General features: G+C 48.8%; 1 protein-coding gene and 1 non-coding gene across 5 annotated transcripts in view; both read right to left on the bottom strand.

Annotated features, from left to right (window-relative positions):
* Positions 1–31: 31 nt before the first annotated feature.
* MTARC1 (mitochondrial amidoxime reducing component 1) overlaps positions 32–27,827 on the bottom strand; it is a 39,814-nt gene continuing 12,018 nt past the window's right edge. Inside the window, exons 5-7 of one of the 4 annotated variants that reach the window (XM_058700015.1) lie at positions 24,530–24,591; positions 24,361–24,432; positions 32–1,411 (exon numbers count right to left, since the gene is read on the bottom strand). In XM_058700015.1, coding sequence (XP_058555998.1) covers positions 1,384–1,411; positions 24,361–24,432; positions 24,530–24,591 — 162 coding nt within the window. In that variant the 3' untranslated portion in view covers positions 32–1,383. Of the gene's footprint in view, positions 1,412–8,373; positions 9,843–11,765; positions 18,416–20,051; positions 20,710–24,360; positions 24,433–24,529; positions 24,592–27,827 lie in introns of those variants that run through there. The other 3 variants (XM_058700014.1, XM_058700012.1, XM_058700013.1) reach the window with 3 other exon arrangements.
* Positions 5,150–5,270, bottom strand: LOC131496680 (U6atac minor spliceosomal RNA). Its single transcript, XR_009254616.1, has one exon. It is a non-coding gene; the product is annotated as a U6atac minor spliceosomal RNA (small nuclear RNA).

Here is a 27,827-nt window from a genome sequence, read left to right as displayed (position 1 = left end):
TTATTTATTTATTTTTTGAGAGAGCGAGAGAGCGAGGGAGGGGCAGAGAGAGAGAGGAAGACGGAAGATCTGAAGTAGGGCTCTGCAATGAGAGCGCAGAGCCCGTGCGGGGCTCGAACACACAGACCGCGAGATCGTGACCGGAGTCGAAGTCAGACGCTTAACCGACTGAGCCTCCCGGGCGCCCCAGGACCGAAGTGTTTCTAAAGTGGTGGCTGAGAGAGACGGAGTAGAACACAAGACCCTCCCTTGCTCACAGCCCTGAATGATAGGCAATAATCGGTGGGCCAGCTCGGGCCCAGCTCCAGCTGGCACTGCTGTCCCAAACTTCCAGTGAGTTGCATTTTAGTCACCTACTCTCCCCGGCGTCCTCCACAGGACCAGCTCACGGTCGGTGGCAACTACTTATTAAACGAATGAGTACACAGAGAAGCATTACAGGTTTTGCAAACACCAGGTAGAATGTATAAAGGACCGAATGCTGTGTCTACACACACAGGTAGCAAAACCAGCAGCCACAGGTTAAATCTGATCCACGGACTTTTGTCTTTGGCCCACGTCGTGATTTTTAGAAACTGAGCCACATTTGACTTAAAAATATCCATTCTCTTACTCATAAATATGGAGAACCAACTAAGGGCTGCGGGAGGGGTTGTGGGAGGGGGGGAGGGGCTAAATGCATACGAGGCATTAAGGAATCTACTCCTGAAATCATTGTTGCATGATATGCTAACGAATTTGGATGTGAATTTTAAAAAATAAAAAATAAAATTAAAAAAGATATACATATCGATTCTCTTGAAAGACCAGCGGACTCTCTGGCAAACAGTGCGTGCTTATTCCAGAATGATGCCCCCTGGTCCGAGCTACGTGGAACTTAGATCCCTTTCAATGGAGCGCAGGCCCAGAGGTGATTGCGTCCCTACCTGTCATACCGGGTGGACTTGGCGCGCCTCACCCAGACGTCTTCTGTCATTTGTGTCACCGACGAGGATCCTGGAGGTGTTTCAGTCTTGCTCTGGACGGTCACAATGGTGGAAATGCATGTGGGGAACAGTAGGTATAGCTGGGGGAACTAAGGAAAGATTTCTGGAGTCCCAAAGGCCCGTAGAAGTGCAGACAGGTGCATGTGGGGACAAGGCAAGCTGGAGAGAGGGCAGCTCACCCTTTGCTAACACTTACATTGGCTCCGCCTAAGTGACCTTTGAGGACAAGGAAGGCCTCGCCTCCAGTTTCCCTCCTGAGAAAGGAGATTTTCAGTCGATGCTGACTTCTCAGGATGGGGCTGGGAGCTGCTGGTTGAATTGCTTCTCTGTTGAGGTTCTCCCAGGAGAGACGAGGAGTGTTAGCGCTCCAAAGAAACCGGAGGCCTGTGATCCGTCCTCACGTTTTGCCTTTGAAGAAACTGAGGCTGAGACAGGAAAAGTGGGTTAGCCAGGGTCACACGGCAAGGTTAAGAGCCGAGACTAAAACGCAACTTCTCTCTTTTGCTTATTACCCCACCAGAGAAATACATCAAAAGGGGAGGAGAGGGAAGAGATAGGTTCACAGAGACGAAAATATGGAACAAGTGCTCTGCTTTTAGGATAATCAACTCTGAATTCAGAAGGTCTTTTCTTTTCTTTTAAGAAAGGAATGTGTTTTTATCATCCACTTCAATGGCCAGTGGCGGGGGGAGGGGGGAAGGGAGGGGGGCAGGGGAAGCCCTTCAAATCCCCAGGGAATGTGAGAAAAAACTCCATTAAATTCTAGTCTTCAAGTCTGTCTGGGTCATAATAACTATAATAAACTCCGGGAGTGTGTGTTTTCTTCGGGTTTCTCTTTTGGTCACTTATGTAAGGGGTTGAGAGAGGACAACAAAAAGGAACAGGCAAGTTTAGTGTTGTTGTTTTTTTTTAACGTTTATTACTTACTTTTGAGAGACAGAGAGAGAGAGAGAGAGAGCGTGCACAAGCAGGAGAGGGGCGGAGAGAGAGGGAGACACAGAATCCGAAGCAGGCTCCAGGCTCCGAGCCGTCAGCCCAGAGCCCGATGTGGGGCTGGAACTCACGGACTGCGAGATCATGACCTGAGCCAAAATCAGATGCTCAACCGACCGAGCCACCCAGGTGCCCCGTGGAACAGGCAAGTTTTACGTGGATAATAGGAAAGTGGACAAATTGGGATGGTTTCATAATTAAGCACAGCCTCTCTGTGTCCAGTCAAGAGACTACATTCGCAGACTTCCAGAGGTGTCGAGATGAGAGGCTGGGGGTCGGATGGGGAGAGGCAGACTATGGCGTTACGCCCTTCTCATGGAGGAATGTGGACATATGGACTGTTTGCTGGGAATGCTTTTCCCGACGTCTGACCCTAACCTCCGCCACACCCTTCCCTGGGCTGAGGCCATTATTCTTCAGGACTCAACTAAAACACCCCCTTGGCACCCTGCATTTCCCCCTTCAGAGCACTCATCACACTTGCAATTAATTACCTGTGTCATTCGTTGGTTAATGCCAGGCTCCCTTACTGCACCACCAGCTCCATTAATGACTGCAATGCCTGTGTCTGTCTTGCTCATGACTAATGGTGCCTCACCCATAGTAGGTTCTCCATAAGTATCTAGTGAATGGCTTCAAGATCTCATCCTTACCTCTAAGACCTCACAGTCTTATGGACAACACTCAGAGGGCAGCAAAGCAGTAAACGGGTGTTCAAAATGGCTGCCCCTGGCCTCCCTTCCCCTCTCAAATGTTCCCTGGCACATCTCATCTCCAAACCAAGGCATGTGCTTGAGGAGGCAGGTATAGAAGAGGGGGAGTCCATTGGCCTGGGTCCAAATAAGCAACGTAGAAAAACTTCTAAAGGCATCAGTTGCTGTAGAAGAAGTGAGTCTCGGGGCACCTGGGTGGCTCAGTTGGTCAAGCGTCGACTTCAGCTCGGGTCGTGATCTCACGGCCCACGAGTTCGAGCCCTACGTCAGGCTCTGTGCTGACAGCTCGGAGCCTGGAGCCTGCTTCAGCTTCCGCGTCTCCTTCTCTCTCTGTTCCTCCCCTCGACATCATGCCTCTACTATGGATGTCTGCACAGAGGTCAGCAAAGCCCTGGTCACACATTCAGTGGAACCAGAGCTGGAGTGTGGTCGGGCTGCTCTCCCGGCCACTTGCCCGTTCCCTCTTGCCTGTCACATGAAGGCCAGAGTTTCTTCCAAGGAAAGCGGACGATGATGATGTTGGGACCTGGAGCCTTCTGTTCCAGCAGGCAGGTGGACCCCTGGACGTGAGCGCTTCAGCAGGGGGCCAGTCTGACCGCTCCCGGCTGTGCTCCAACGCAAGGGAAACCTCCCCACAGGCCGACGACCTTGTTACTAAGCTCTCTTGACCTGGCTACCTCGTGGTGACCCCAGCATTTGGTGTCCCTGGTGCGGGGGAGAGTGGGGAGGGGGTCCCCCTGCGCGTATGGCCTTGTGTTCTTTGCACTTCAGAGGTGGGGGGCCGGGGTCCGAGTTTGTGAAGCCCCTGCCCCGGGGAGGGGGGTGGCTCTGGGAAGCCCATCCACCCCGAAAGTTCACTGCGGCAGGGTGGGTGCAGGGCAAGGAGGGAGGACCCGGGCCTGGTTTGCAAAATCAGTCTCCAGGCTGTTTTCTCCAGGAGAGGAGATGGGGGGGGGGGCAGCGGGAGGGGGGGGACTGCAGTCCCCAGCACAGACTAAAAGAGTAATAAGGGAGAAAGCAGATGAAGCTGCTTATCTCATTTATTTATTTTTCCTTCCCCACTTCCGCTTATTCTCCTCCAACCCACGTCCCCGGTGCCTCTCCCCAGCCACTATCTGGCTAACGAGCTCCCCCATTAGAACTCCCAGCCCCCCTGCTCCCCGGCATCTCTTCTCCAGACTTGGCTGAGGGCAGGATGTACCACCACACAGGATTTCCGTGGGTGATAACCGCAGCCAGGGCCCCGCTCACCCCGGGGCTGTCCCTCCGAACACGACCGTCCTCAGCGGTCTCACCTACACCAACAGCTCAGCCCGCCTCTTGGTCAGCGACACCTCACCCTTGACACCCCTCCGCCCTGGTCTCTGAGGGCGTGGATGCCCCCAGATGGAGAGACAGGAGATAAAGTACCAAGGTGAATTTTCTGAGGTCACTCACAGGTCTCTAGACCGGGGAAGGACCTCCAAAGGCCCCCTCGTCTGGGCCTCTGCCGACAGCCTTTGTCAAGCCAGGTCCCTGGCGGCCATGCTCACGAAACGTGCATTCACCCTCTCCAGAGCTGTCAGCTTTCCACTCAAAAGAGCGTGCACCTCACAGGGTGATGTGTTGGTGGCTTTTTAACCTTTTATGGATGTGCATTCGGGGCGTTCGGAAAAGTACCCCAGCCCCAAGCCCCACAGTGTTTCACAAGATGGAGACACTGAGATCATCGGCGACCAGACCCATAACAGAGTATGTCCCACAGCCCTTTATTAGGCCCCAACCTCACCACCACCCACCTCCTCCCGACCCCGAGCCCCCACCCCCCTCAACCACTGTCCCGGCTTCCAACACCACACGTCAGTTCGCCTCATGGGATTCCCTCTGAAGAAGCTGGATCCCAGAGGTGCACAGAAAAGATTTTATTTTTTCTCTTCATCAGCAATATCTGGGAGGCGGGCGCTGAGCCCGAGCTGGGTGCTGTCTTCTATTTCCAACCATCAAGATCCCTAACTCCTTAACGCCACATAAACTGCGAGGAATTTTAGGGAAAGAGTCATCTCAGGGAGAAACCCCCACGCAGCGGGCGGAAGGCCAAGTGGGGAGGGACATGGAGTGAGATAAGAGGAAGCCAGTATGAGGAGATAGGGGCCCCGGAAGAAAAGCGTTCCAACCTCTCCCACCAGACGTCAGCCCGTCCTTGCCTCTCTCCACCTTTTTCTCTATTTCTAGAGACGCTGTTTTCAGCAAAGCCACACCCCCACCTCTCCGCTTGAAACAAACGTTGAAAACAGAAGTGTAACGGGAGACACATATGCGATTTTTTATGTTGGTGAAATACACCGAGCATAAAATGTATCATTAGTGACACTTAGGACATTCACGCTGTTATGGAACCAACACCACTGTTTATTCAGAACATGTTTGTTACCCCAAAAGGATACCTGGTACCCACTCAGGGGTCACTCTCCTTTTCTCAAAACCACGTTTAGATGCCATCAAGTAGGTGGCAGTGTGTTGTAACTATGTGTGTGCCTCACAGGCCCCCTCTTCTATCCTTGTCAAAGGGGATGCTGACCTTCTCTCCTCCGTGCAACATCTACATATGTCATTTTAAATTTCCTAGTAGCAGGGCGCTTGGCTGGCTCCCTCGGTAGAGCATTCAACTCTCGATCTCAGGGCTGTAAGTTCACGCCCCAAGTTGGGCGTAGAGATTACTTAAGGATAAATAAATAAGTAAATAAATAGATTTTCTAGTAGCCACATTAAAAAGAAACAGATGAGGGGCGCCGGGGTGGCTCAGTCGGTAAGGCGTCCGACTTCGGCTCAGGTCATGATCTCGCAGTCTGTGAGTTCAAGCCCCGCATCAGGCTCTGTGCTGACAGCTCAGAGCCTAGAGCCTGCTTTGGATTCTGTGTGTGTATCTCTCTCTCTGCCCCTCTCCCACTCATGCTCTGTCTCTCTCTCTCTCTCTCTCTCTCTCTCAAAAATAAGTAAACATCAAAAAAAAATTAGGGGCATCTGGATGGTTCATTCAGTTAAACATCCGACTGTGGCTCAGGTCACAATCCCGAGGTTTGTGAGCTCGAGACCCACATCGGTCTCTGTGCTGACAGCTCGGAGCCTGAGGCCTGCTCCGGATTCTGTGATTCTCTCTCTGCCCCTCCCCCACTCGCACTCGGTCTCTCTCAAAAATAAACAAACATTAGAAAATATTTTATTTTATAAAACAAATAAATTTTTTAAAATTTAAAAAAAGAAAAAAAGAAACAGATGGAATGAATTCCAATAATTTACTTAATCCAATTTATCCAAATTGTTATCATTTCAACATGTAATCGTTTTAAGAACGATTGCTGAGATACCTTATACTCCTTCATTTTTACGAAGTCTTTGAAATCCTGTATGTACGTTACATGTACAACGTATCTCAGTTTGGACCAGCCACATGTCAATAGCTCCTAATGGCTACTGTCTGGACAGTGCAGCTCTAAACAATTTGTAGAACGCTATTAATATCCTAAATCATCTTTGTAAAAGGTGATTATTAAGTACACAAGTATTCTGAGGCTATAGTTCTATTTTTAATGTAAATGTATTATCCTAATTGTGAAAAATAATAGAAAAATTACCCATAGGTGCCAACACAAGAAAAACTGTAATAACTGAAAAACTTTTTTAAATGTTTATTTTTGAGAGAGAGGGAGAGAGACAGAGAGAGAACACGAGCAGGGGAGGGGCAGAGAGAGAGGGAGACAGAGGGTCCGAAGACGACTCTGTGCTGACAGCACGGAACCCGACACGGGGCTCGAACTCACGGACCGTGAGATCATGACCTGAGCCGAAGTCACATGCGTAGCTTTGTTCCCTAACAAAGCTAGAGGCCACCGAGCCTAACCTAGAAACCTGGCCTTGGATTTCGAAATTCCTCCCCACCCCCAGATTCGTATGGCTTTCTCTCCCACACACGTTTGAACCTAAGTTTGAAAACATGTCCTGGGTAATGAGGAGGCTGGTGATCTAGCTCGTGCCTAAGAGCCCTTCCAACCCGAACATTCCAGGGTACTCGGCTGCATTCATTTCTCCACCCGACAGGCACACATGGACACACAAACAGACTCACACACAATCACACACACACGATCTGGGTCACCGGTTCCGCCCCAGAGAAGAGCTTGCAAAGAAGGAAGAACACCTCGACTCAACCTCGCTAACTCACTGGGAAAACACAGAGATCTAAACAGAAGGACTCGTATTTGGCATTCATGCTCAGAAGGAAGAAAACCCAGCAGAAACCAGTCTCAGTACCCAAGAATGTAAAAACATTCCTTTTTTTTTTTTTTAGGTTCTCAGAAGCTTTGTACCACAATGCCCCAAGTTGGAAAAAAATGTGCCATTTCATATGTTTATAACAACATCTGATTTAATATTATACAGTTTTGCTTAGTCACAAACCAGAACAAATACTTTCAGATTTATTACATCCTTCTATTCAGAGACTTAAGTAATCACAGTTAATAATGCAGCCATTCCACAGCCCAAGGAAAAGCTTTATAATTTGAGGGGACCAAAAATTCCTGAGAGGCAGGTTATTTTCAAGAAGGATTTAAGGTTTTAGAGCTCTCAATGAAGCTTGAAATTCATCTTTTCCAGTTCGCATGGAAAGGGTTTCCTCCGAAGCTTGGCTGGGAGGTAGAAAGAGAAAAACCAGTAGGCACACAGCGTCTCCCTGCGCCCTTCGAGAATGTAGCAATTACCCATCCATTACTAATCTTTACCTTGTCTTTTTTTTTTTTAACGTTTATTTTTTTTTTGAGGGGGGAAGGGGCAGAGAGAGAGGGAGACACAGAACCCCAAGCAGGCTCCAGGCTCTGAGCTGTCAACACAGAGCCCGACACAGGGCTCGGGCTCACAAACCGTGAGATCACGACCTGAGCTGAAGTCGGACGCTTAACTGATTGAGCCACCCAGGCGCCCCATCCTTACCTTGTCTTTAAACATTTTTTAAACCCATACCACCGGCTCCCCTACTCTTTATGTTATTAGCATTTTGGTCCTCCTTCTTATGTGTTGATTCATTGAAAGGCATTAATTGATTTAAAAAAGAAGCAAATATTCTTACAGAGCATACTTTCTCATTTCTTCCCCCCCACACACGTGCACATGGCATTTGTTGCCCAACTTGTAAACAACTCTTAAACCCCAAGCATTGCCCCTTCCTGGCAAATTAATTCAGGAGTAGTTAATGACATGGTAGTGAACTCAATTGCTCGGAGGCTTGGGTCATAGGTTTGGTGGCTTCAGAGCTCTACTCTCTGTCAGGGCACAGATGGTCCTCCACTGCCTCCAGAAGGGGGACTCTGGCCCCCTGAGGGCTGGAGGCGCCTCTGTGTGTTTGGATGAGTATAAACCCATCATCCAAACTGTGTGCGTCCATGTTGCACTATACGTATTTAGTGAGTTCCATTTTTCAACGTTTTTGGTTTTTATTTATTTATTTATTTATTTTTGGGACAGAGAGAGACAGAGCATGAACGGGGGAGGGGCAGAGAGAGAGGGAGACACAGAATCGGAAACAGGCTCCAGGCTCTGAGCCATCAGCCCAGAGCCTGACGCGGGGCTCGAACTCACGGACCGCGAGATCGTGACCTGGCTGAAGTCGGACGCTTAACCGACTGCGCCACCCAGGCGCCCCATGAGTTCCATTTTTCAAAGAAAGCTGGGATCTGTTACTCTAGTGTTTCTTTAGCCACCATTAAGGAGAACATCAGCACTAAAGTAGGGTGAGGATTGTAAGAACTTGGTCTACAGAAAATCAGGTAAGAGTTGAGGACAGTTGGGTTTTTATAAAAATGGGACTTCCTAAGTCCCGCTGCAGACCCACATCAGGACACCTACATGTCAGATACAGGAATATTCACTTGACCCAGGGTTCCCACGTGAGTCACACACATGCTGCGACTTACATACACTGATCTTAAAGGTCCCTTCATTAAGTCATAAGCAAACGCTTCAAAACGAGATTGATTATAGGATTAAACCAGTTTCCAGTTGAAGATACTACCACTCTTTGAAATAATTCTTGCCAACTGATTCTTTAGCAGGACACTTCCAGAAGCCAGAAGGCGTGAGTAACCGTAGCTAATCATCGACTTCTATCAACCTAATAATCTAATTCTAGTAATCTAATTGTACTCGCCTACAACATAGGCTAGTCCCTTAACGTCTTCAAACCTTACAGACACGACTGATGTGGGTAGGGAAAGTGCGGTTACAATACCGAAGGAGCTCACGGAAAGCTTTCACATCCATCCGACCTTCCTGGATCGTCAGAAGTTCAAACAGCGTGTACGGGTGACAGGGCTCTGCAGACTTCATGACATGCTACACACACGAAGGCATGACGAGAAGGTGGCCATGGGTTAGATTTCTAAAAATCCTCTCGTTTTAGATCACAGTGTCTGTTTTATTACTGATAAAAGTTCGCTTGGCAAGGACGTGCTTCAGAATTATAGAGGCAATGGAGTTTCTCCCACTGGATCCCGGGGTTGAATTCATCCATCCAGCCTCAGGCAGCACCAGACAAAGCTGCAGGGTTTCTTCCAATAAGGGCAGGGCTTTTCTGCCAAGCTCACCACCTGGCCCAAAGACACCCGGGACCCCGCACCTTGAAGATGAGCAGAGCCCAAGAAGCAAGGTGGAAGGGGGGCAGGGGGCAGAGCTCAACTGCGGCTCCCAGGTTCCCCAATCAGATCTCTCCTGAGTAGGAGGATGTGAGGAGGCAGAGAGAGGCCAAGACTAATTAACATCCTTTCCTTGGGGTACATTAAGGGTAAGTGTGATTGTAATACTGAAGCAGTTTATTACAGGGAAGTTGCCACCTCTGCCCTGAAATTCTTCCATTTTTTGTTCTTTGGACCCACCGTGTCTACCCACAATGCCTCTGGCCATCCAGAAGTGGGACAGTACCCTTCAGCACCCCTAACACCAGCCACAGCTCCATCATAGATCTTCCTGGGCAAGCAGTGTGGGTTTTTGCCCCATAAGATTCTGAGATGGGTCAATACAGGACATTGTGTTCTTCCAGGTCTTTCTGTAGTCAAGACAGAAAATATAGATTCTCTTCTATTTTCCATCTCAGTTTATCTTCAGCCTCCTCGACCAACGTAACCTATTAGAAATGATGCAGTTTAATCCAATGACATCATGAAGGCACCCCAAAAATAAAATACCAACAATAAGATGTTCTGCATTTGAACTTCTCTCAAAATATTAAATTACAGGGTGCCTGGGTGGCTCAGTCCATTAAGTGTCCGACTTAAGCTTAGGTCATGATCTCACAGCTTGTGGGTTCAAGCCCTGTGTCGGGCTCTGTGCTGACAGCTCAGAGCCTGGAGCCCGTTTCAGATTCTGTTTCTCCCTCTCTCTCTGACCCTCCCCCACTCACTTGCGCGCATGCTCCCTCTCTCTCTCTCTAAAAAATAAATAAACCTTTAAATATATATATATATATTTATATATATATGTATGGTTTATATATATATATATATATATATATATATAATTACCAGAGAGTCTGAAGCTCAAAATTAAATCCCCTTACAAGTTAAGCTCCAAAGAAATTAAGACAAAAAAGTAAAGTCTAAAGTTAAATTATGTCACCCTCCATCAAGACTGAGGTTAAAGCCATTATGTGTCAATTTCTTATTCTCCTTAGTCTCAGCGAGGGGAGTTCTGATGTTCTGGATGAGGGTGGGGGTCCTCAGTGGCTAGCGTTGGGCTGTTTCCAGAAAAGAGGCCTTTCAGTTTGGATTAAATCAGCTCCAACTCTCTGATGAGCCCGAATTTTTCTATTACTCTTTTTTTTTTTTTTTTTTTTTTACTGTGGCGAAATACACATAACTTAAAATGTACTCTCTTAGCCACTGTGAGGTATACAGTTCAGTGGTATGAAGTACGTTCACACGACTATACAACGACCACCACTCCCATCCCCAGAACTTTCCTCCTGCAAAACTGAATCTGTCTCCACCCCCACCCCCTCCCCTGCTTCCTGGAAGCCACTGTCCTACTGTCTGCTTCCAAGACGCTAGCTACCTCTTACAACCGGAATCGTGCAGTTTGGGCCCTTGGGTGACTGGCTTGGTGACTTATTTCACTTAGCATAATGTCTTCCAGCTTCGTCCATGCTGTGACACCTGTCAGAACTTCCTTCCTTTTTAAGGCTGCATAACATTCCACTCTGGACATACACTACATTTTATTTACCCATTCGGCCATCGGCAGACCCTTGGGTGGTTTCCACCCGTTGGCTATTGTGAATAGTGTTGCCATGAACATGGGTATCCGTGCCTCACTTTCTAAATGAATCAAAGGTTTAAGCCACACAGGAGGTTATCACGGAACTATCTCCACACCACGAAATTGAGAAAATAATTCAGTCCCACGGGGTGCCTGGGTGGCTCAGTCAGTTAAGCATCCAACTCTTGACTTCGGCTCGTCATGACCTCACGTTTTTTGTGAGCTCGAACCCCGAGTTGGGCTCTGTGCTGACAATGCAGAGCCTGCTTGGGTTTCTGTCTCCCTCTCTCTGTTTCTGCCCCTCCCCTGCTTTCTATCTCTCTCTCACAATACATAAAAATAAACCGAAAGAAAAGAAAGAAAGAAAGAAAGAAAGAAAGAAAGAAAGAAAGAAAGAAAGAAAAGGAAGAGGGAAAGAAGAAAGAAAGAAAGAAAGAAAGAAAGAAAGAAAGAAAGAAAGAAAGAAAGAAAAGAATTCAATCCCCAATCCCAGGGAGGTTAACCAGGCAAAATCGTGATTCAAAAGCCCATTGTGTGGTGCTAACAAGGACTACAGCAGATTCAGAAGAGAAGATTCTTCTAAGGGAAGAAGGGGAAATGGTTTTATCTGAAGTACTCCTCGGTCATTGCCAGGTGACCATAATCCACACAGAATTCAATTGTGGCTCCGTGTTTACCATATCCAGGGGAGATGAACTCAGCCCTGTAAACAGTGTGCTCTCTCAGAGAGCAGCACTTGAGACATTACTGTATTAAACACGTTTTCATGGTCCAAAATAAGAACGCGATTAAAAAGGATTCTAAACAAGGATTTATTTTCTGCCTGAGAAGCTTAAAATGTGGACACCGCCAGCAAAGGCCAACACTTCTGAGTGTGGCGTCACAGAGAGGAAGATGAAGCGTTCGACCAGTCCTACAGCCCGCGGCCAGAAGGTCGTCTGCCAGTGTATAGACGTTGTCAACTAAAATGATGCAAAATGTCAGCCTCACATCTGTTGAAAAGGGGCTCCTCCTACAGGAAGCAAAATGATGGGGCAGGGGGCACTAATATAATTAAAACTTGAAGGCACAGTGTAATACAGGAAAATGTCGTTGAGCAACACATCGCTAAGACTTGAAATCTTTAGGGGCACCTGGGTGGCTCAGTCGGTTAAGCGTCTGGCTTCAGCTCAGGTCATGATCTTCACGGTCTGTAAGTTCGAGCCCCACGTCGGGTTCTGTGCTGACAGCTCAGAGCCTGGAGCCTGTTTCGGATTCTGTGTCTCCCTCTCCCTCTGCCCCTCCCCTGCTCACGCTCTGTCTCTCTCTCAAAAATAAATAAGCATTTAGGAAAAAAAAATTTTTTTAAAGCCTTGAAATATGTTGTTTCTTTTCAAAAGCACTGTGAGCACAATGAAAAGAATACAGCTTTAAGAACTAAGCTTCACCCCATCAGGCATTAATGGAGTCCAGAAACTATGTGAACAATCTTACTTGACATCCCAAGACGTTATATCGGTCCAAAGAGAAAACCAGAGGGGGGAACATGTTAATTTTCTCAGCCTTTTGATAGCACATACACAAGATCTCTTAGCCCCACAAAAAGCTCCAAATATTCTCTAGAACTTCAACTGCCTTAAAATATAGACTTGCATTTATCTTGGCCACATTAACGAGATCTGTTTGACCAATACATTTATATTTATGGTGACTAAGGGCAGATTATGGTTGTTAAAACTTGTCCTTGGGACATGAAAACACTCCTCTGTCATTAATACATTTTGTAATATAAACTATGATGTCAGGTCAACGTAAAGGGTAAAAACGTTCCTAAAGTATGCACACATCATTTTTTAAAGCAATTGAGCCTAATGGAATAACAAAGGTCATCATAACAAACCATTACAGCCTTGGTCTTGGCAACTCTGGCCACAGAAGAATCTCCAAGAAACGATCATCATTCCTCCAATGTTATGGCATCCAGACGACAGGAATGGCTTGCAAATGAGTCATACAGGCTCAGATCCTCAGTAGCTATGTGAGCGCTGGACGATCAATTATTCATGTGTTTACAGAGAGCTTTCCCGGTTGATGTTAACCAGAGCTGCTTGCAAAGAAGAGTTCTCCAGCTGTCCTCGGCCATCCTGGGCCTCCAACTAACAAGCCGATTTAATTGCTGGGCAAGGTCATCTGGGAGGTGCCCCTCCCCTGGACCACAATCCCTTTGAGACTTTATTAGGTGTAAAAATACTAATCAGAAATAATTATGACAATACTTTCTTTACCTTACTCCCAGCAAATCCCAAAGACAGAGCTAGAAGTTAGCCTTAACTTAGGTCCCACTGAGCTCTGCCAATACTAGAGTCTGGACTCCGGAAGATACAGGTCAGGGATTGGTAGAAGGTACAGAGAAGGAAAGGAAGGGAAAGAATCAGGGTCTGTGGGCTTCATGAGGGAAGTGGGAGGAAGTGCAGTCTAGAATGCCCTGTGAAGGTATGGGGGCCCGACTGACGACCACCAAGGGCGAATAGATTAGGTTGGTCAATATCCAAACGTGATTGAACTTGACCCACCCATCAAAATTGGCCTTGGAACAAGTTAAATCAGAAGGCACTTCTCAGCCCCTTTTGTTACTACAGCCTGTCCAGGAAGACTAATAATGTGATTAGGGCAACTCCTCTTTCTGAGCTCGGCCCAAGAGGATGGGACCAGATGGCCCCACCAGTCCCCTATCAGCTGTGTTTTGAGGGAGACCAGGATCATGGCCAAAGCTGTTGCCTGGGCCTCTTCCTCTGAAGACGCTGCAGTCAAAGCGGACAAAGGGATACCTCAGGCACATTTCTATTATCCCAATTCCAAGAGCATTTGTTGAATCCTTCAACCAAATTCTTCCCCTTGCTTGAAACTGGGCAAATTCAGGCACTATCAAAACTCACTTGTCCATTTCTAAGAAAGTGGTAGAAGCAAACGGTGCTCTTACGGATATAAGATCACGGTGTAAAGGGGAGCACCTGGGTGGCTCAGTCAGTGAAGCGTCTGACTTCGGCTCAGGTCATGATCTCACGGTCTACGAGTTCGAGCCCCACATCGGCCTCTGTGCTGGCAGCTCGGAGCCCGCAGCCTGCTTCAGAGGGTGTGTCTCCCTTTCTCTCTGCCCCTCCGTCACGCATGCTCTGTCTCTCTATCTCTCAAAAATCAATAAACATTAAAAAAACTTTTTTTTAAAGATCATGGTATAAAGGGAGTATATGTGTATGGTCAGAAGCACTAAGAGCCTGGGGTAGTTCTGCTTAAAGCAGTAGGAGGTGGGGCGCCTGGGTGGCTCAGTCAGTTGAGTGTCCGACTTTGGCTCAGGTCAGGATCTCACGGTCTGTGAGTTCGAGCCCCATGTCGGGCTCTGTGCCGACAGCTCGGAGCCGACAGCTCTGTGCCGACTGCTTCCGATTCTGGGTCTCCCTCTCTCTCTGCCCCTCCCCCGCTCATGCCCTGTCTCCCTCTCTCTGTCAAAAATAAATAAACATTTAAAAAATAATAATAATAATACAAATAAAGTAGTAGGAGGCAGCTCTAGCTGAGAGGTTGCAAGGGAAAGGTAAAGCTAACAGATGGAAAGATCGTGCCCCTCCCTGGTGCGGAGGGCATCCTGGAGCACTTTGTGTGGTGTCGTAAGGCCAGGACTAGAGTCTGCGTCTGCCCCGCCAACCCTGATCCCCGCCATCCATCCATGAACGCAGGTTTGGAAAATGAGTCCAGAGGAAAGGAAGGCTTCTCCCCAAGGTCCGCCACAATAGCGAAGCTGGTCAAAGATGCTGTCTCCACACCTCCTTTCACCTTTGAGCCTCAGTCCCACCCTTCAGCCCCAGAGGGATGAGAGAAAAGACAAGAGGAAACATCCCAAGAGAGGCCTCCTCCATGTGGCTGGGCCTTCTCGGGAGGGCACCATTCCTGCTAATCATGATTCCTTGCCCCTGGCTGGTGCTCCCTCTAGAGATCTAGCGGTCAGAGCAGATTTCTTGAGAGGGGTCAGGTATAGAGTGTAGGGGAGGGCAGTGTCGAGCAGAATCCTTCATTTTAGGTCCCGCACGTCCCATGAGCTGCTGGGCCTGTGAAGAAAGCCTGAAGGGAGGTGTGCGGGACTTCCCAGAGTCACCGGTCCAAGAAATGCCTTTTCAGGAGCGTCCCTGCAGGCAACCTTTCAGGGTTTCACGGACCAACAAGACCTAGGGCAGCGTCGTGTTCGGGGGTGGCACCAGCGCCCTGGCTAGACCTACAGTCGCGGCCTGGTGTGAGAGCCTCTCCGGCACATCTGAGGGACTCTCCGCTGTCATGGGCCGCTCCAACTTGTCACCCTATCAGAGTCCTGGGGTCGCGTGCCTGGTGCTCCAGCCTGCCATTACTGTGGGTCACAGCCTCACAGACGGCTTCCCAAAGTCACAAGCTGGCCCGGCCTCCGCACGGTCTCACCGAACTGGCCGCGATCCCCGAGCGCACCTCCTCACCCTGCCCCTGCATCCCTAAGGGCAGAAAGAGAGGAGGAGGGGATCTCTCAGTGCCGGACAACTGCCCGATTTCCAGCGTGCCTAGCCTGATTTCTGTCTGCCCTTGCATGTACACGTCACTGCTTCTGTCTCCTGGGTGTGCAGCTCCCACTTTTTCTGTGGAACAACCATGAACGTGAGCCTTTGAGCAGCCTGCCCGGGGCCTCTCTCAAACTCTCCTTCTCAGCATCTCCAGCTCTCGGCTGCTAATTCTCTGCTGCGATGAAAGCATAAATTGCCACCTAGAGTGAAACACAATACCCAGCAGGAGTGGACGTTCTGGCCTGACCTCAAATGTCCATCGCCCACGGCGGTAAGACCGTTCTGAGGGTCTGTGACGGTCTCTAATCCTGATCCTATATTTCAAGTGGAATTGTGTGCAAATGGTCGGTATCCAACACAAACGAGGCATCAGCCCGGCCTTGGGCATGAACCAACTCATTAAATATAAAATCAACACAAGTAAATGGCTCTTAAATCTCACTGACACAAAGCTTGGCAGGTCCTCTGAGATTCTAGGGGTCATTGGAACTTCTCTCTCCAGACAGGAATCTTCCTCCCACCCTGAGGGGCAGAAGGGGACCCCCAACAAACGACGGTGTCCGCACGCCCCCTCCATTCGAGGGCTGCTCTGCACCACAGACAACGACAGGGTCTGCAGGAAGTATGGCCTTTGACACAGAATGGGTCGCTGGGGAAGTGGATGTTACTATTTACAAAGGGCTAGAAATTCAGGCGAAGGCATTCAGCTTGCCACCGATCACAAATCCCTAGGAACAGCTACCGAACCAACCTTGAGTTTGTCACTGGTGCGTAACTATTGGCTGTTCTCAGAGTCAATCTTCACATGGTTTCTTAACTCCCGGCTGCATTCCACCACGGGTTCCCAAGGTCCCATTCGTAACGTTACTTGCCGAACTCTTATTTTTGCCTCAGTCTACCTGTAGTTTCAGCACAAAGTGGATTTACTAGGGGAAGGTGACGGGCCAGGTGACCTGACCGATCGTTTTCGCTCTCTGCTTCATGCCAAGGGTGCAGAAAACAAATTGGAGCGAATCACCAACCAGAAAACACACATAGATGCACCTGTTGACTTCCAAGGTTACCTCGGAGCTGGGCTAGATTCCAGTGATTACTAACCTCTTTTATAAAACCGACGTGGAGAACGCACAGCTTTTGGTGAAAAGCATGTTTGCTTGACAGCCCATCGGAGATGGGTGTTCGCCTGGGGAAGCTGTGTGTGAGCAGCTCCATCTGTAAGAGACCCAGCTCTGGTCAGGCGGCACAATTACCGGCTTCGCCCATTCACATCAGTCAGGCTTCAAAGTCCGATTTTTGTGCCAAGAAGTTAGTAAGACCTGAAACGAGTTAGAGTAGCTTCCGTTTATTTACAGTTTGGGAACATTTTTTCACAATTTAGTCAGCTTCCTAAGGACAAAACAGCAGTGAAGGATATGGTTCCTCAGCTCTTAGAGCTAAATCATAGAAAGTAGAAAGATTAGATAGCGGTTTTTAATGAACTGACATGATTTCCTCTTCTCCTTCGAACGGTTTTCAGCGGCCCATTTCAAATCACAAAATCACGCTTCTTCTCATCCACGGACTCCAGAACTTTCTCACCCTTAATTTGAGGAGGAGCACCCAGCCATGAGTTGATGAGACCAGCAAGGATCCCAGGGGGCTTTGTGACAACAGAGCCACCCTCCTGAGAGCTTTTAGGAAATCAAATACTTACAGCTGAGAAGTAGAGAGTACCTGGAGGGTGTCCCCACTTCCTTAAAAAAAAAAAATCAGGGATAGAAAATTAAAACCCAATCACAGGTATTTTTTTTTTTCAATCTTTTCCACAGCATGGGCTAAGCTATCATTAACCACCACCAGGGGGCGTCATCTTTCTGCTTCTTTTTGCTCATCCGCCAAGAGGGGCGCCACTATTTCACTGGGCAACATTTAACAGCGTCTCAGACGTCTTCCCCTTTCTGGGGCTACCGCCCACTCTCTTATGTTGGGAAAAACGTTTGGATCACTAATGAGATGTACTTGACATTTGTCTCAAGACAAGGAAGTCTGTTCCTGTCTTGCTTTCCACGTGTTGCCTGTGGGCGTCTGCCAGCAATGGCTGTTCTCAATGGTTGACTTTGCACCATGACATTTCTGCTGTTCTACAGCCCAGAGGCACTGCGTGCTATTGAAGGATCCATCCAATCCTGTGGACGTTGTCTGAGAAGTAGAAGTGCCAGTTCCATGATGATCTATAAGAGGTTGACATCTTAAGTGTTTCCTAAAGATCGGGGTCTTTATGCCTCCTCAAAACGTAGTCCAGGGCTTGAGGAGAAAAGGGATGTGACACTCCAGCCTTATCTGGGGAGCTATGTCATTTCCATTGCATTCTTCCAGAACATTCTTCACACTTCCCCACCCTTCCTCTTTTGTTTCCTCCGGAGTGGTAATGAGACGATGGAGGTTAGCCCTCTGGATAGGTGAATGGAAAAGGGGAACAGATTCCACAATCACAGTTAAACAAGGGATTTTCGGTGTTCTACCTTGTCATTTAAGTGCCTTGCAGATGTCCTACTAAGCTCCCAAGGACTTATTTCTTTGCCTTGTGCACTGGGACCCTGGGAAGGACTGAGGCACAAAGAAGTCTAAAAGGCAAAAAACAAAAAACAAACAAAAAAACAAACCCGGAAGTCACAGACCCAAAGAAAATGCTGAGGTATCGGTTCCACAGGCGTGCTTCCCAGCATCTCTGACGATATCTTTTTTCAAGGTATCTGATATTCCAGGACAGGATTCCTGTCACTGGCCCAGCAGGTACACAGGATCTCCCACTCTGACTGTCCCTGGGTTTTCCAGAACAAAATACTGCCCAAAGAGAGGCGATTTTCCGTATAGCTTTTGCTCAGCAGGGTCACACAGGCGATAACTGCAATGGGAGAAAGAGCATGATGAGTCTTGGCCGAACGAAGCAAGAGCTCAAATGGCCTCTTGGTTCTTCTCAGCTGAAGTCAATGCCCACCCCCCGCCCCGTCCCCAACCCACAGCCACCGGGGGCCCGGCTCCAGACAGCACCAACCCCATCAAGGTCTGACAGGACGGCGCCTCCTGGAGTCGTGTGGGGAGCAGCCCACCCGGAGCACAAACCCTGAAAGGCACCCAGCCCCCCACTTCTTTTCTCCATGGAATGTTCCCTCTGACGGCCTTACGGCCTTACGAGATGAGGCACTTGGGACGTTCAGACACCCTTTACCAGCTTCCTTTGCCCCAGGTGGCTCTCCTCCCGACTCCCCTGTGTCTGTCACTAGAACCGCCCGTCCTACCAGCCCCTGGGCGTGGAGCCCCGGGGTCATCTAGTCCACCTTGCCCCTCACTTTCCGCTGCTTGTCCCTAGCTGCCAAGTCCTGAGCTTCTTCCTGCGCCACGGCCTTGCCTTGGCTCACTGCTTCTCCCCCCTGCCCTCGGCATGCTCAGACCAATGTGACCCCCCCCCGCCCCAGGGCTTCCAATTCATGGTTGGGACGAAGCTATGCCACTTCATTCCTTTTGCTCTGGTCTTGTCGTTCCCAGGCCCAGAAACTGTCAATGGCTCCCCGGTGCCTAAAGACAGCATTCCAACTCTTCAGCGGGGCGTGCAAGGCTCTCTACCTGGCCCCAGCAGCTTCTCCAAGCCTGTCACCCCTCTGGCCTTTACATGAACCTGTGTAGCTCTCCAATGGATTACTAAATGTCCTTTTTTTTTTTAATGGGGGGGAGGGGCAGAGAGACAGAGGGAGAGAGAGACTCTTAAGCAGGGCCCATGCTCAACACAGAGCCTGACTCGGGCGACGGGGTGTGATCCCACGGCCCTGGGATCATGACCTGAGCCGAAATCAAGAGTCGGAGGCTTAACTGACTGAGCCACTCAGGTGTCCTTTCTCCATGTCTTTTTATCTTGCTTTGCATTTTACTGGCTCAGAGACTCCTATGGGACACCACCCCTCGTCCACCTCCCCGTGCGTTATAATTCTACCTTTTCCTCGAGGCCTAACTCAAATGCCACATCTCCTAAGAAGGAAGCCCAGGATCCCCCAGCCGGGAGTATCTTTCCCACCCTCGACTTTCCCTGCCGGCTCCTGGAACATTCACATGCCTTGTCCTAGAGTCAAGGCACACGTCTACCTGTCTGCAAGATTGGTGGGGGGGGGGGGGGGTCCCCGGAGAGCAGAGACTGTGGCAAACTCCCTTGTACTGCTCACAGGTCACCAGTAACCCACAATCATTTGTTGAATGGATGAATGTGTTGGTGAGCAAAACCCTCTAGTCGAATCAGTATGAACATCTTCGTCAGGCCGAAAACACGAGCAGCACAGGAGGGCACAGGGGCAGATGTGTGGGAATAACATGGCGAGATTCTCCCCTTACCCCCCTGAACCGGGAGAAAGTTTTCCTCCAGTTTCGCACTTAAGCTAACTCCAATTTTACATCACCTTTTTATTTAAAACATTTTTTTAGAGAGAGGGAGAGAGGGAGGAAGGACGGGAGCAGGGGAGAGGGGCAGAGGGAGAGAGAGAGAATCTCAAGCAGGCTCCCCACTCAGTGCAGAGCCCGATGTGGGGCTCGATCCCATGACCCCCGGGATCATGACCTGAGCCGAAATTGAGAGTCGGATGCTCAACAATCGACTGAGCCACCCAGGCACTCCAAAACATTTTGATAGAAAACATTAATTTTATTCTACAGTGCTTTAAAAAGAAAAAAAAAAAACGTTTGTGGCAACCTGGTCCTAATTTCGTTCATCGGATCAGAGGGGGCAGATGAGCCACTGGAGAGGATCAAATCCAGAGGCCCCTCGCCAGGCTGCAGGCACCTTGCCTGACCGGCTCACTGCCAAGGGCGCCTGAGAACCGAGGTCTGGCCCCTCCACCCACAGTCACTAGGCTTCCTACCCAGGATGCGACTGATCCTTGGTCATCTATATTCCTTGCAAGTGTGGACACAGGCCTGGAAAAACTGAGTGGGTTGCTATTAAGTCTTCTACACAAAGGTTTGGCCATTCATGGGTTTCACCTGCCTTCTCCCATCAACCACTCACATGTACACTCACTCCCCCCACCAGGTAACTTAGAGTGCAGGGCCCCTTGCAGCCCGGCCCCTCAAACAGCGCAAAACGGGGCAAGAAGGTTGGTTTGTACAAGCGCAGGTTTGGTCACCTGGTTCGCAGGCGGCAGTCCATTTCGGCGCCTGGGAATCGAAACAGGAAGCGCTGTGGCAGCGGTCGAGCCCTCCAGGGCTCCCCTACAACCCTCCCCCACTCTTGTCCCACCTTCCGGTCCCTTTAACACGGTCCCCCACCCCTCCCCGCAGGGACGCGGGAAGACCCCATAAACGAGTTCATCGGCGACCCCTTGTGGGCATTAGTGGGTACTGCAAGCGGTCTGCAAATTCATGTGCCCACTGAGCTTTGTTCAACAGACGGCAAACAGAGTGCTGTATCTTGTGGGGATCGCCTACGATTTTTCTTCCCCGCAGATGTACTTTTTGGTGGGGATTAATAAATTACAAACGCATTTAAAGGTTCCTTTCTTAATGCATTTTCCTTCTTTAATGAGTAGGGAACCTACAACTTCTCTAATGAGCAGGAGATCCAAGCCCCTGTGTTTCCCGGGCAAGGGCTCCCCTGGGTTTGGCCCACGGATGGTCCGCAGCGCCTGACCTATTTCTTCTCTCGTTGCCCTGCCACCTGCATGCTGCCAGCGGGCGCCAGGCCTCCGCGGGTGAGGCTGGCAGACAGGTCTCCCGACTGGGGACCAGCGGGCACCACACTCCGGGGCACCCGAGGACACGGCAAAACGCAAAGCAGTCTGGCGTCGGAGCGACCTGCCCGAGAGCGGGGAAGGTGTTCTGGACGCTACTGTTTGCTTTGCTTCGCTTCCCGTGATTCATGTCCCGAGGCCGGGCCTCTCTCTTCCAGATTTATGGCCACCTGTCCTGGGGAGAGCATAAATTACTGCCTCTATGGCAGCTCCAGTCCCCGTCAGAGACAGGGGAAGACACCTAGGTGGGCTGCTCCCTCTCCGGGGGGATTAGGAGCCATGGGGGGGGGGGGGGGGTTGGGGGGTGCTGGGCGGCAGAAAGCCTGCAGACCATTGGGAGAGCTGTGCTGGTTCCCGCGACCCCCCGCCTGCTTGTCCTCACTCCGTGTGGGGGTCAATTATCCTCCTTCTCTAAACACAGATTCCTGATGCAGGAGGCTGTTCCCACCAACAGAGACACTCTCTAAATCCAGAGGGAGGGGGTGACAGACACCAAGTCACGTGATGGGGGAGAGAGAGAACAGGACGCAAAGAAAAAGGGTGATGGTCAATTCCTACAATCGCTCAGCTGGTCTGCACACAGAAGCATCCAGATCTGTCCTACCCGGCTTGTTTCAGAGGGAAGAACACCCATGGCCTGCACGAGAGGGGGACCGGCCGACGCTCGGGACAGCTGGCCGCAGAGCCAGGGTTCCCGGCTCCCGGGACAGGGCTCTTTCCAGGGCCACCTGCCCCTCTCCCTGCAGCTCCTTTACGGCCACAGGAAGTAGGAAGACCAAGTTCCGCTTTGTTCTGCCGGTGAATGAGTGAGTGCGTTTGGAGGCATAGCTGGTCTGTCGTTGCTGCTTCTCAAAACCCCACTCCCCTTACTAATATTCCAACACACATAGTATTTATTATTACAGCTCCCAAACATGCACACAAGTTAAAAGAATTTTATAGCGAACACCCACTTACTCATCACCTGGACACTACATGTAACACTTTACTGTATTTCCTTCATCACATTTTATCCATCCCTCAATTCATTATATGTACATTTTTGCATTTGCAAATAATTCGCGGACATCAGTGGACTTCACCTCTACACAGTTCAGCTGGCATATCATGTCCTAGAGTTAAAATTTTCGTTACTTTTTCTGGGGTGGGGGGGAAATGTACATGCAGTGAAATATACAACTCTCAAGTATGCTATGATATTACATTCTTCTTTAAAGTTTATTTTATTTTAGAGAGAGAGAGACAGCGCACAAGTGGGAGAGGGGCAGAGAGAGAAAATCCCAAGCAGACTCCGTGCTCACAGTCCAGAGCCCCCCACGGGGCTGGATCTCACGAACCCTGAGACCATTACCTGAGCCAAAATCAAGAGCTGGACGCTTAACCAACTGAGCCACTCAGATGCCTCGATCATATTAAGTTCTTAATATTAGGTAATAAATATTAAGTTAAAGTGAGAAAGTTAATTAATGTTGTTTTGAGCATTGAGGAATCCACAGTGCCCCTCAAAATGATGAGAGCTGCCTTGGGCTGTCTGTACCCCTCTTGGAATGTTCCTGCAACTCTACACCCAGCGGTGGGAACCCAGGTGAAAAGCAGCCATTTGCTATTCATTTCAAGAATACCTCTCCCGGGGTGCCTGGGTGGCTCAGCCAAAGCGTCCGACTTCGGCTCAGGTCATGTCGTGGTTCGTGAGTTCAAGCCCCGCGTCAGGCACTGTGCTGACAGCTCAGAGCCTGGAGCCTGCTTCAGATTCTGTGTCTCCCTCTCTCTCTGCCCTTCCCCCACTCACACTCTGTGTCCCTCTCCCTCAAAAATAAATAAACATTTAAAAAGAATTTTAAAGACTGCATATAAAAATATTTTTTTCTCATAATTCCATTACCACAAGAGCACCTCCATTCATGTTTTTGTTTATAAATTTCTAGTCCTGGGGGCGCCTGGGTAGCTCGCTTGGTTGAGTGTCCAACTCTCAATGTCAACTCAGGTCACGATCCCAGGGTCATGGGATTAAGCCCCATGTCAGGCTCCAGGTTAAGCATGGAGCCTGCTTGGAATTCTCTCTCTCTCTCTCTCTCTCTCTCTCTCTCTCTCTCTCTTTCTCTCTCTCTCTCTCTCTCTCCCTCTGCCCCTCTCCCCCACTCACTCTCTGTCTCTCTAAAGGAAACAAAAAACAAAACAAAACCTTCCAGCCCTTTATTTACTCATGTGCTTTTATATATTTTAAAAAGTAAAATCAAATAAAAAATAAATATATGTGCTATTTTGTTATCAGCTTTTAAAACAGTGTTATTTTAACTATCTTTCGATGCCATTTAAACTTATCTCTGTAACTGTATCTTTCACTTAAAATGTTTTATTATGAATACTTTAAAGTTAACATAAAAGTAGAAATGCTGATGGGGCCCCTGGGTGGCTCAGTTGGTTGAGCGTCTGACTTTGGCTCTGGTCATGATCTCATGGTTCAAGAGTTCGAGCCCCACATCATGCTCACTGCTGTCAGCCCAGAGCCTGCTTCAAATCTTCTGTTCCCCTCTCTCTGCCCCTCCCCCCGCTCTGTGTGTGTGTGTGTGTGTGTGTGTGTGTCTCAAAAATAAATACACATTTAAAAAAAAAATGCTGCCATCAATGCCCATATAATTATCACCCAGATTCTATTTATCAAAGTTTTGACACAATTTTCCATGTGACCTTTTGTGTGTGTGTGTGCTGTAGTAATAATATACAGCACATCCCAGACATCATGTCATTTCCCCTAATTACTTCAACACCCTTCTCCAAAATATATGTATCTATCTTATATCCAAGTGCCATTATCACACCTCATAAACATTTGGTATCATCAAATACTCAGTTCCAAATTCGCCAAAATATCTAAATAATGCATTTCTTAAATTGGTTCCTTTGAATCATGAATTCTGAATGAGAAATATAGTTATTTATGCAAGGAGACATTCTGGGAACCATGGCACCCAGGAATATCTCCCCAATTACCCAGTCACTAGGACCCCCCTCGGCTTCAAGACTGTGTGTTCGTGCTATTTTTTCTGCTTCCCAGAGACATTAAGGTGCCTGCTCCTACCTCTTCAGGGTCTCCAGCGGCTCCTTCCTGCTCATGACGCCAGTGTCTGGGTCCACCGTGGTTAAAATGCACCTGGACACACACACACACAGCATCATACAAGGGACAAAGCAGGCTGACCTCGGCCCTCCCACCGTCTCCACTCCGGGGGTGGAAGGAAGTGCCTTACCTGGAACAAGCCGTTACTCTTTTCAGTATGACGTCACCAATAAGAAGCTCATCCCAAGAATCCTACGGGGATGAAGCACAAAATTCATAGGGGCACTTCCGAGCCTTAGCTGTGACACACCTGTGTGGGAACTTCGCATGAGCTGACACCTAATGAAGCGACTTATACCATAGATGGGAGACTTTTACACCAGCCCCGAGAAGCCACACACCCTCCTCTCCTCTCTCTGCCTATGACAGTTCATGCCCCTATAGTGAAATGCTCCCTCTGCTCTCACTGATAAAACTGCAATCAAAATTCATCTCCCGAGCGCCTGGGTGACTCAGCCCGTTAAGCGTCCAACTGCAGCTCAGATCATGATCTCGTGGTTCATGAGTTCAAGCCCCGTGTCGGGCTCTGTGCTGACAGCACAGAGCCTGGAGCCTGCATCAGATTCTGTGTCTCCCTTTCTCTCTCTGCCCCCCTGCCACTTGTGCTCTCTCTAAAAAATAAATAAATACACTTAAAAAAAAAAAAAAAGAAACTCACCTTCCTGACTGATCCCATTGGACTCAAGGAGGAGCGAATGGAGGGGTTGGGATTGACAGAAGGTGTGGGTGACAGAAAGGACATGGACAGGGGGTCACTCTAAACTATGCATGCCTCTGCTGGACCTAGATCCTTAGGACACTGATATGTTCACCTTGAATCTCCCCTTGCAGATACGAACAAATCAAGAGTACTCCCCACACCCTTATGGTCTCCACCGCAGGGAGCTTCTCAGGCATTTGCCCACAGCCTGGGTCACTGGTGCCTACTTTTCAGGACAAATAAAATCAATGGACTAGCACCCCCTCGAATCCAGCAGGGGAGACAGGGCATACACACAGGAAAAGTTAATGATCAATATATTTTTGAGGGTTCCAGAAAATTCGAGAGAAAGCAAAAATTGGAGAGAAACCCACACTGTGCGTGGGTTTAACTACACAGGCAAGAATTGACCTGGAGGTTTTAGAAGAACAAGCCCTCAGGCTGCTCTGGTCACGGGAGGTTTTAAGAAAAAGATAGGATTTGAATGGAACCTTCCAGAACAGAGACTTTGGAAGGCACAAAAGAAGGGTGAGGAGACTGGGGAAATAATTAGAAGGAAGACACTGAAGAGACATAGAACATCTAATCATAGTCCTGAACTTCTTACCCTGGGAGAGAAGTGCCAGCTGCCTCAGGGCTGAAGACAAAAATTCATGAGCTAAAACCAACCTGCCCTGTCCGGTGTGATCACAAGACGGAGACCTGGAGACTCAGAAATTTAACTCTCGGAGTGTATATCATTCTTGCTATATGTATTGCAGCTGGTTTTTTAATGTTCTTATTTATTTTTGAGAGAGAGAGAGAGAGAGAGAGAGAGAGAACGCGCGCACAAGTGGGGGAGGGGCAGAGAGAGAGAGGGAGGTATTGCAGCTTTTAAGCATAAAATGGGTCTCTTAACCGTAGGTCCAAAAAAGCTGGGCTCCTGGGGTTAGAGAAGCCCCAGCCTGTTCTGTGTGTGTTTGTCCACCAGGGGGCACCATGGTCATAAAAAAACATAAAAGATCCAAGAGAAGAGAAATGTGGGCTCTGTTAGGAAATTAATTAATTACTAATTAATTTATGTGCACTAGAAACTGTTGGGGATCGAGTCACAGATAAATAAGGTAAAAAATTCCATAATAAGGGAAGCCAGAGATGTAAGCGGGTCCAAGCCCTGAGCCCTGTGATACTCGGGCCTTGAGCTGACCCCTAGCGGCCCTGTCATCTCCCAATCCGTCGGTGCTAACAACATCCTTGTGGTCACCTAACACCCTGCATTCACCACCTTCGTTGCCTGTCTTGCTGGCCTGTTCACAATCTGATTGCCTTAGGAGAAACAACCATGTTTCTTCAATCCTGTTTTCCACAGTGCAGGGGACCCAGTGGGACTAACTCATCGTGCAATGAGTGACATACTACTGTAGTCAGTTAAGTGTCCAACTTTTGGTTTCAGTTCAGGTCATGATCTCATGGTTTCGTGAGTTCGAGCCCTGCATGGGGCTCCACCCTGACAGCGTGGAGCCTGCTTGGGACTCTCTGTCTTCCTCTCTCTCTGCCCCTCTCCCACTCGGCTGTCTCTGTCTCTCTCAAAATAGATAAATAAACTTAAAAAAAAAAAAAAAGAGTGACATGTTATTATAAAATGAGCTCAGCCACAGTGTTGTATTAACATCCAATTTAAAATGTGAAATGTTCCCAGCTAGGAAACACTCAGAGTTATAAAGAAATGAAGGCCTCTAAAACAAGATTCAGTTCAAACAAATGTAAATCTGAAGTCCTACTCTGAGAGAGCTGTCTCCGCTCATTTTATCTACATCTGACCATCTCAGAACTTTGGGGCAGGAAACGTCATCAACATGACCCAGGGCACAAGGATCGCAAAGGGGAAGGAAGCTTAAAGTTGGTCACAGTTGAGGGAATGCCTCAGTCAGGCTCCTTCACTCTGATTATAGGAAAGAGACCATCCCCCACCTCTCTATGACACTTTCTAAGAGCTTTTCCACAGATTGGTATAGACCTTGATTCTTACAGCTGCCATCGGGGAGCTGAAATCATCTGCATTTTACAACTGCAAGAAGCAAAGGCCTTGAGGGGTTCAAGGACTTGTCCAGGGTCAAACAGCCACTTATTGAAGCAGGTGGATTCAAACCCAGGTGTCCCAACCTCACATATGCTCCTTAGAATGTTCAGAGTCCCTTTGGTACATGGTACTGTCTAGGTTCAAGACCCAGCTCCTCCACTTTGTGCCATGGGATAGCCTCAGGCGAGCCAGGTCACCTCCCCAGGCCTCTCCCTTCCTCCTTATAAAAAGGGAATAATGACCTTCACCTCCCCAGGCTGCAAAGCACAGTGTGAGCATTAGGTGGAAGCCACCACCCTTTTCCTTTTTCTGAGAAGGAAAACCCTCAGGAGAAACTGCTTTCCTGGCCTCAACTGGTACAAGACAAATATCAATGAGACGATCAAAAGCAACCAACACTGATTTTCCCCTCTTGTCTGAGTCCAGCTGAACTATGCTGGATGTGAGCAAGGACAGATGAGCTCCCTTGTCACAGTGGAACGTGGAGGGACAGCCCAGGGCAGGCTCTCGGGGATAGCGCACGTTTCCCACCTTATACTAGAAGCTGACCTGCCATCTTTGGAAAGCTTGGCATGTTTAGAGCGTTTGACGTAAAACATCAGAAGTGGATTTGGAGGTACTTTTACTGCCCGTCACTGACTGATACTGCATTTATACTTTTTTTTTTTT

This window comes from Neofelis nebulosa, chromosome 15 (genome assembly GCF_028018385.1).
Source record: "Neofelis nebulosa isolate mNeoNeb1 chromosome 15, mNeoNeb1.pri, whole genome shotgun sequence".
NCBI classification, from domain to species: domain Eukaryota; kingdom Metazoa; phylum Chordata; class Mammalia; order Carnivora; family Felidae; genus Neofelis; species Neofelis nebulosa.
The sequence above is the reverse complement of the archived record's forward strand: the minus strand, read 5'-3'. Positions and strand labels throughout refer to the sequence as shown.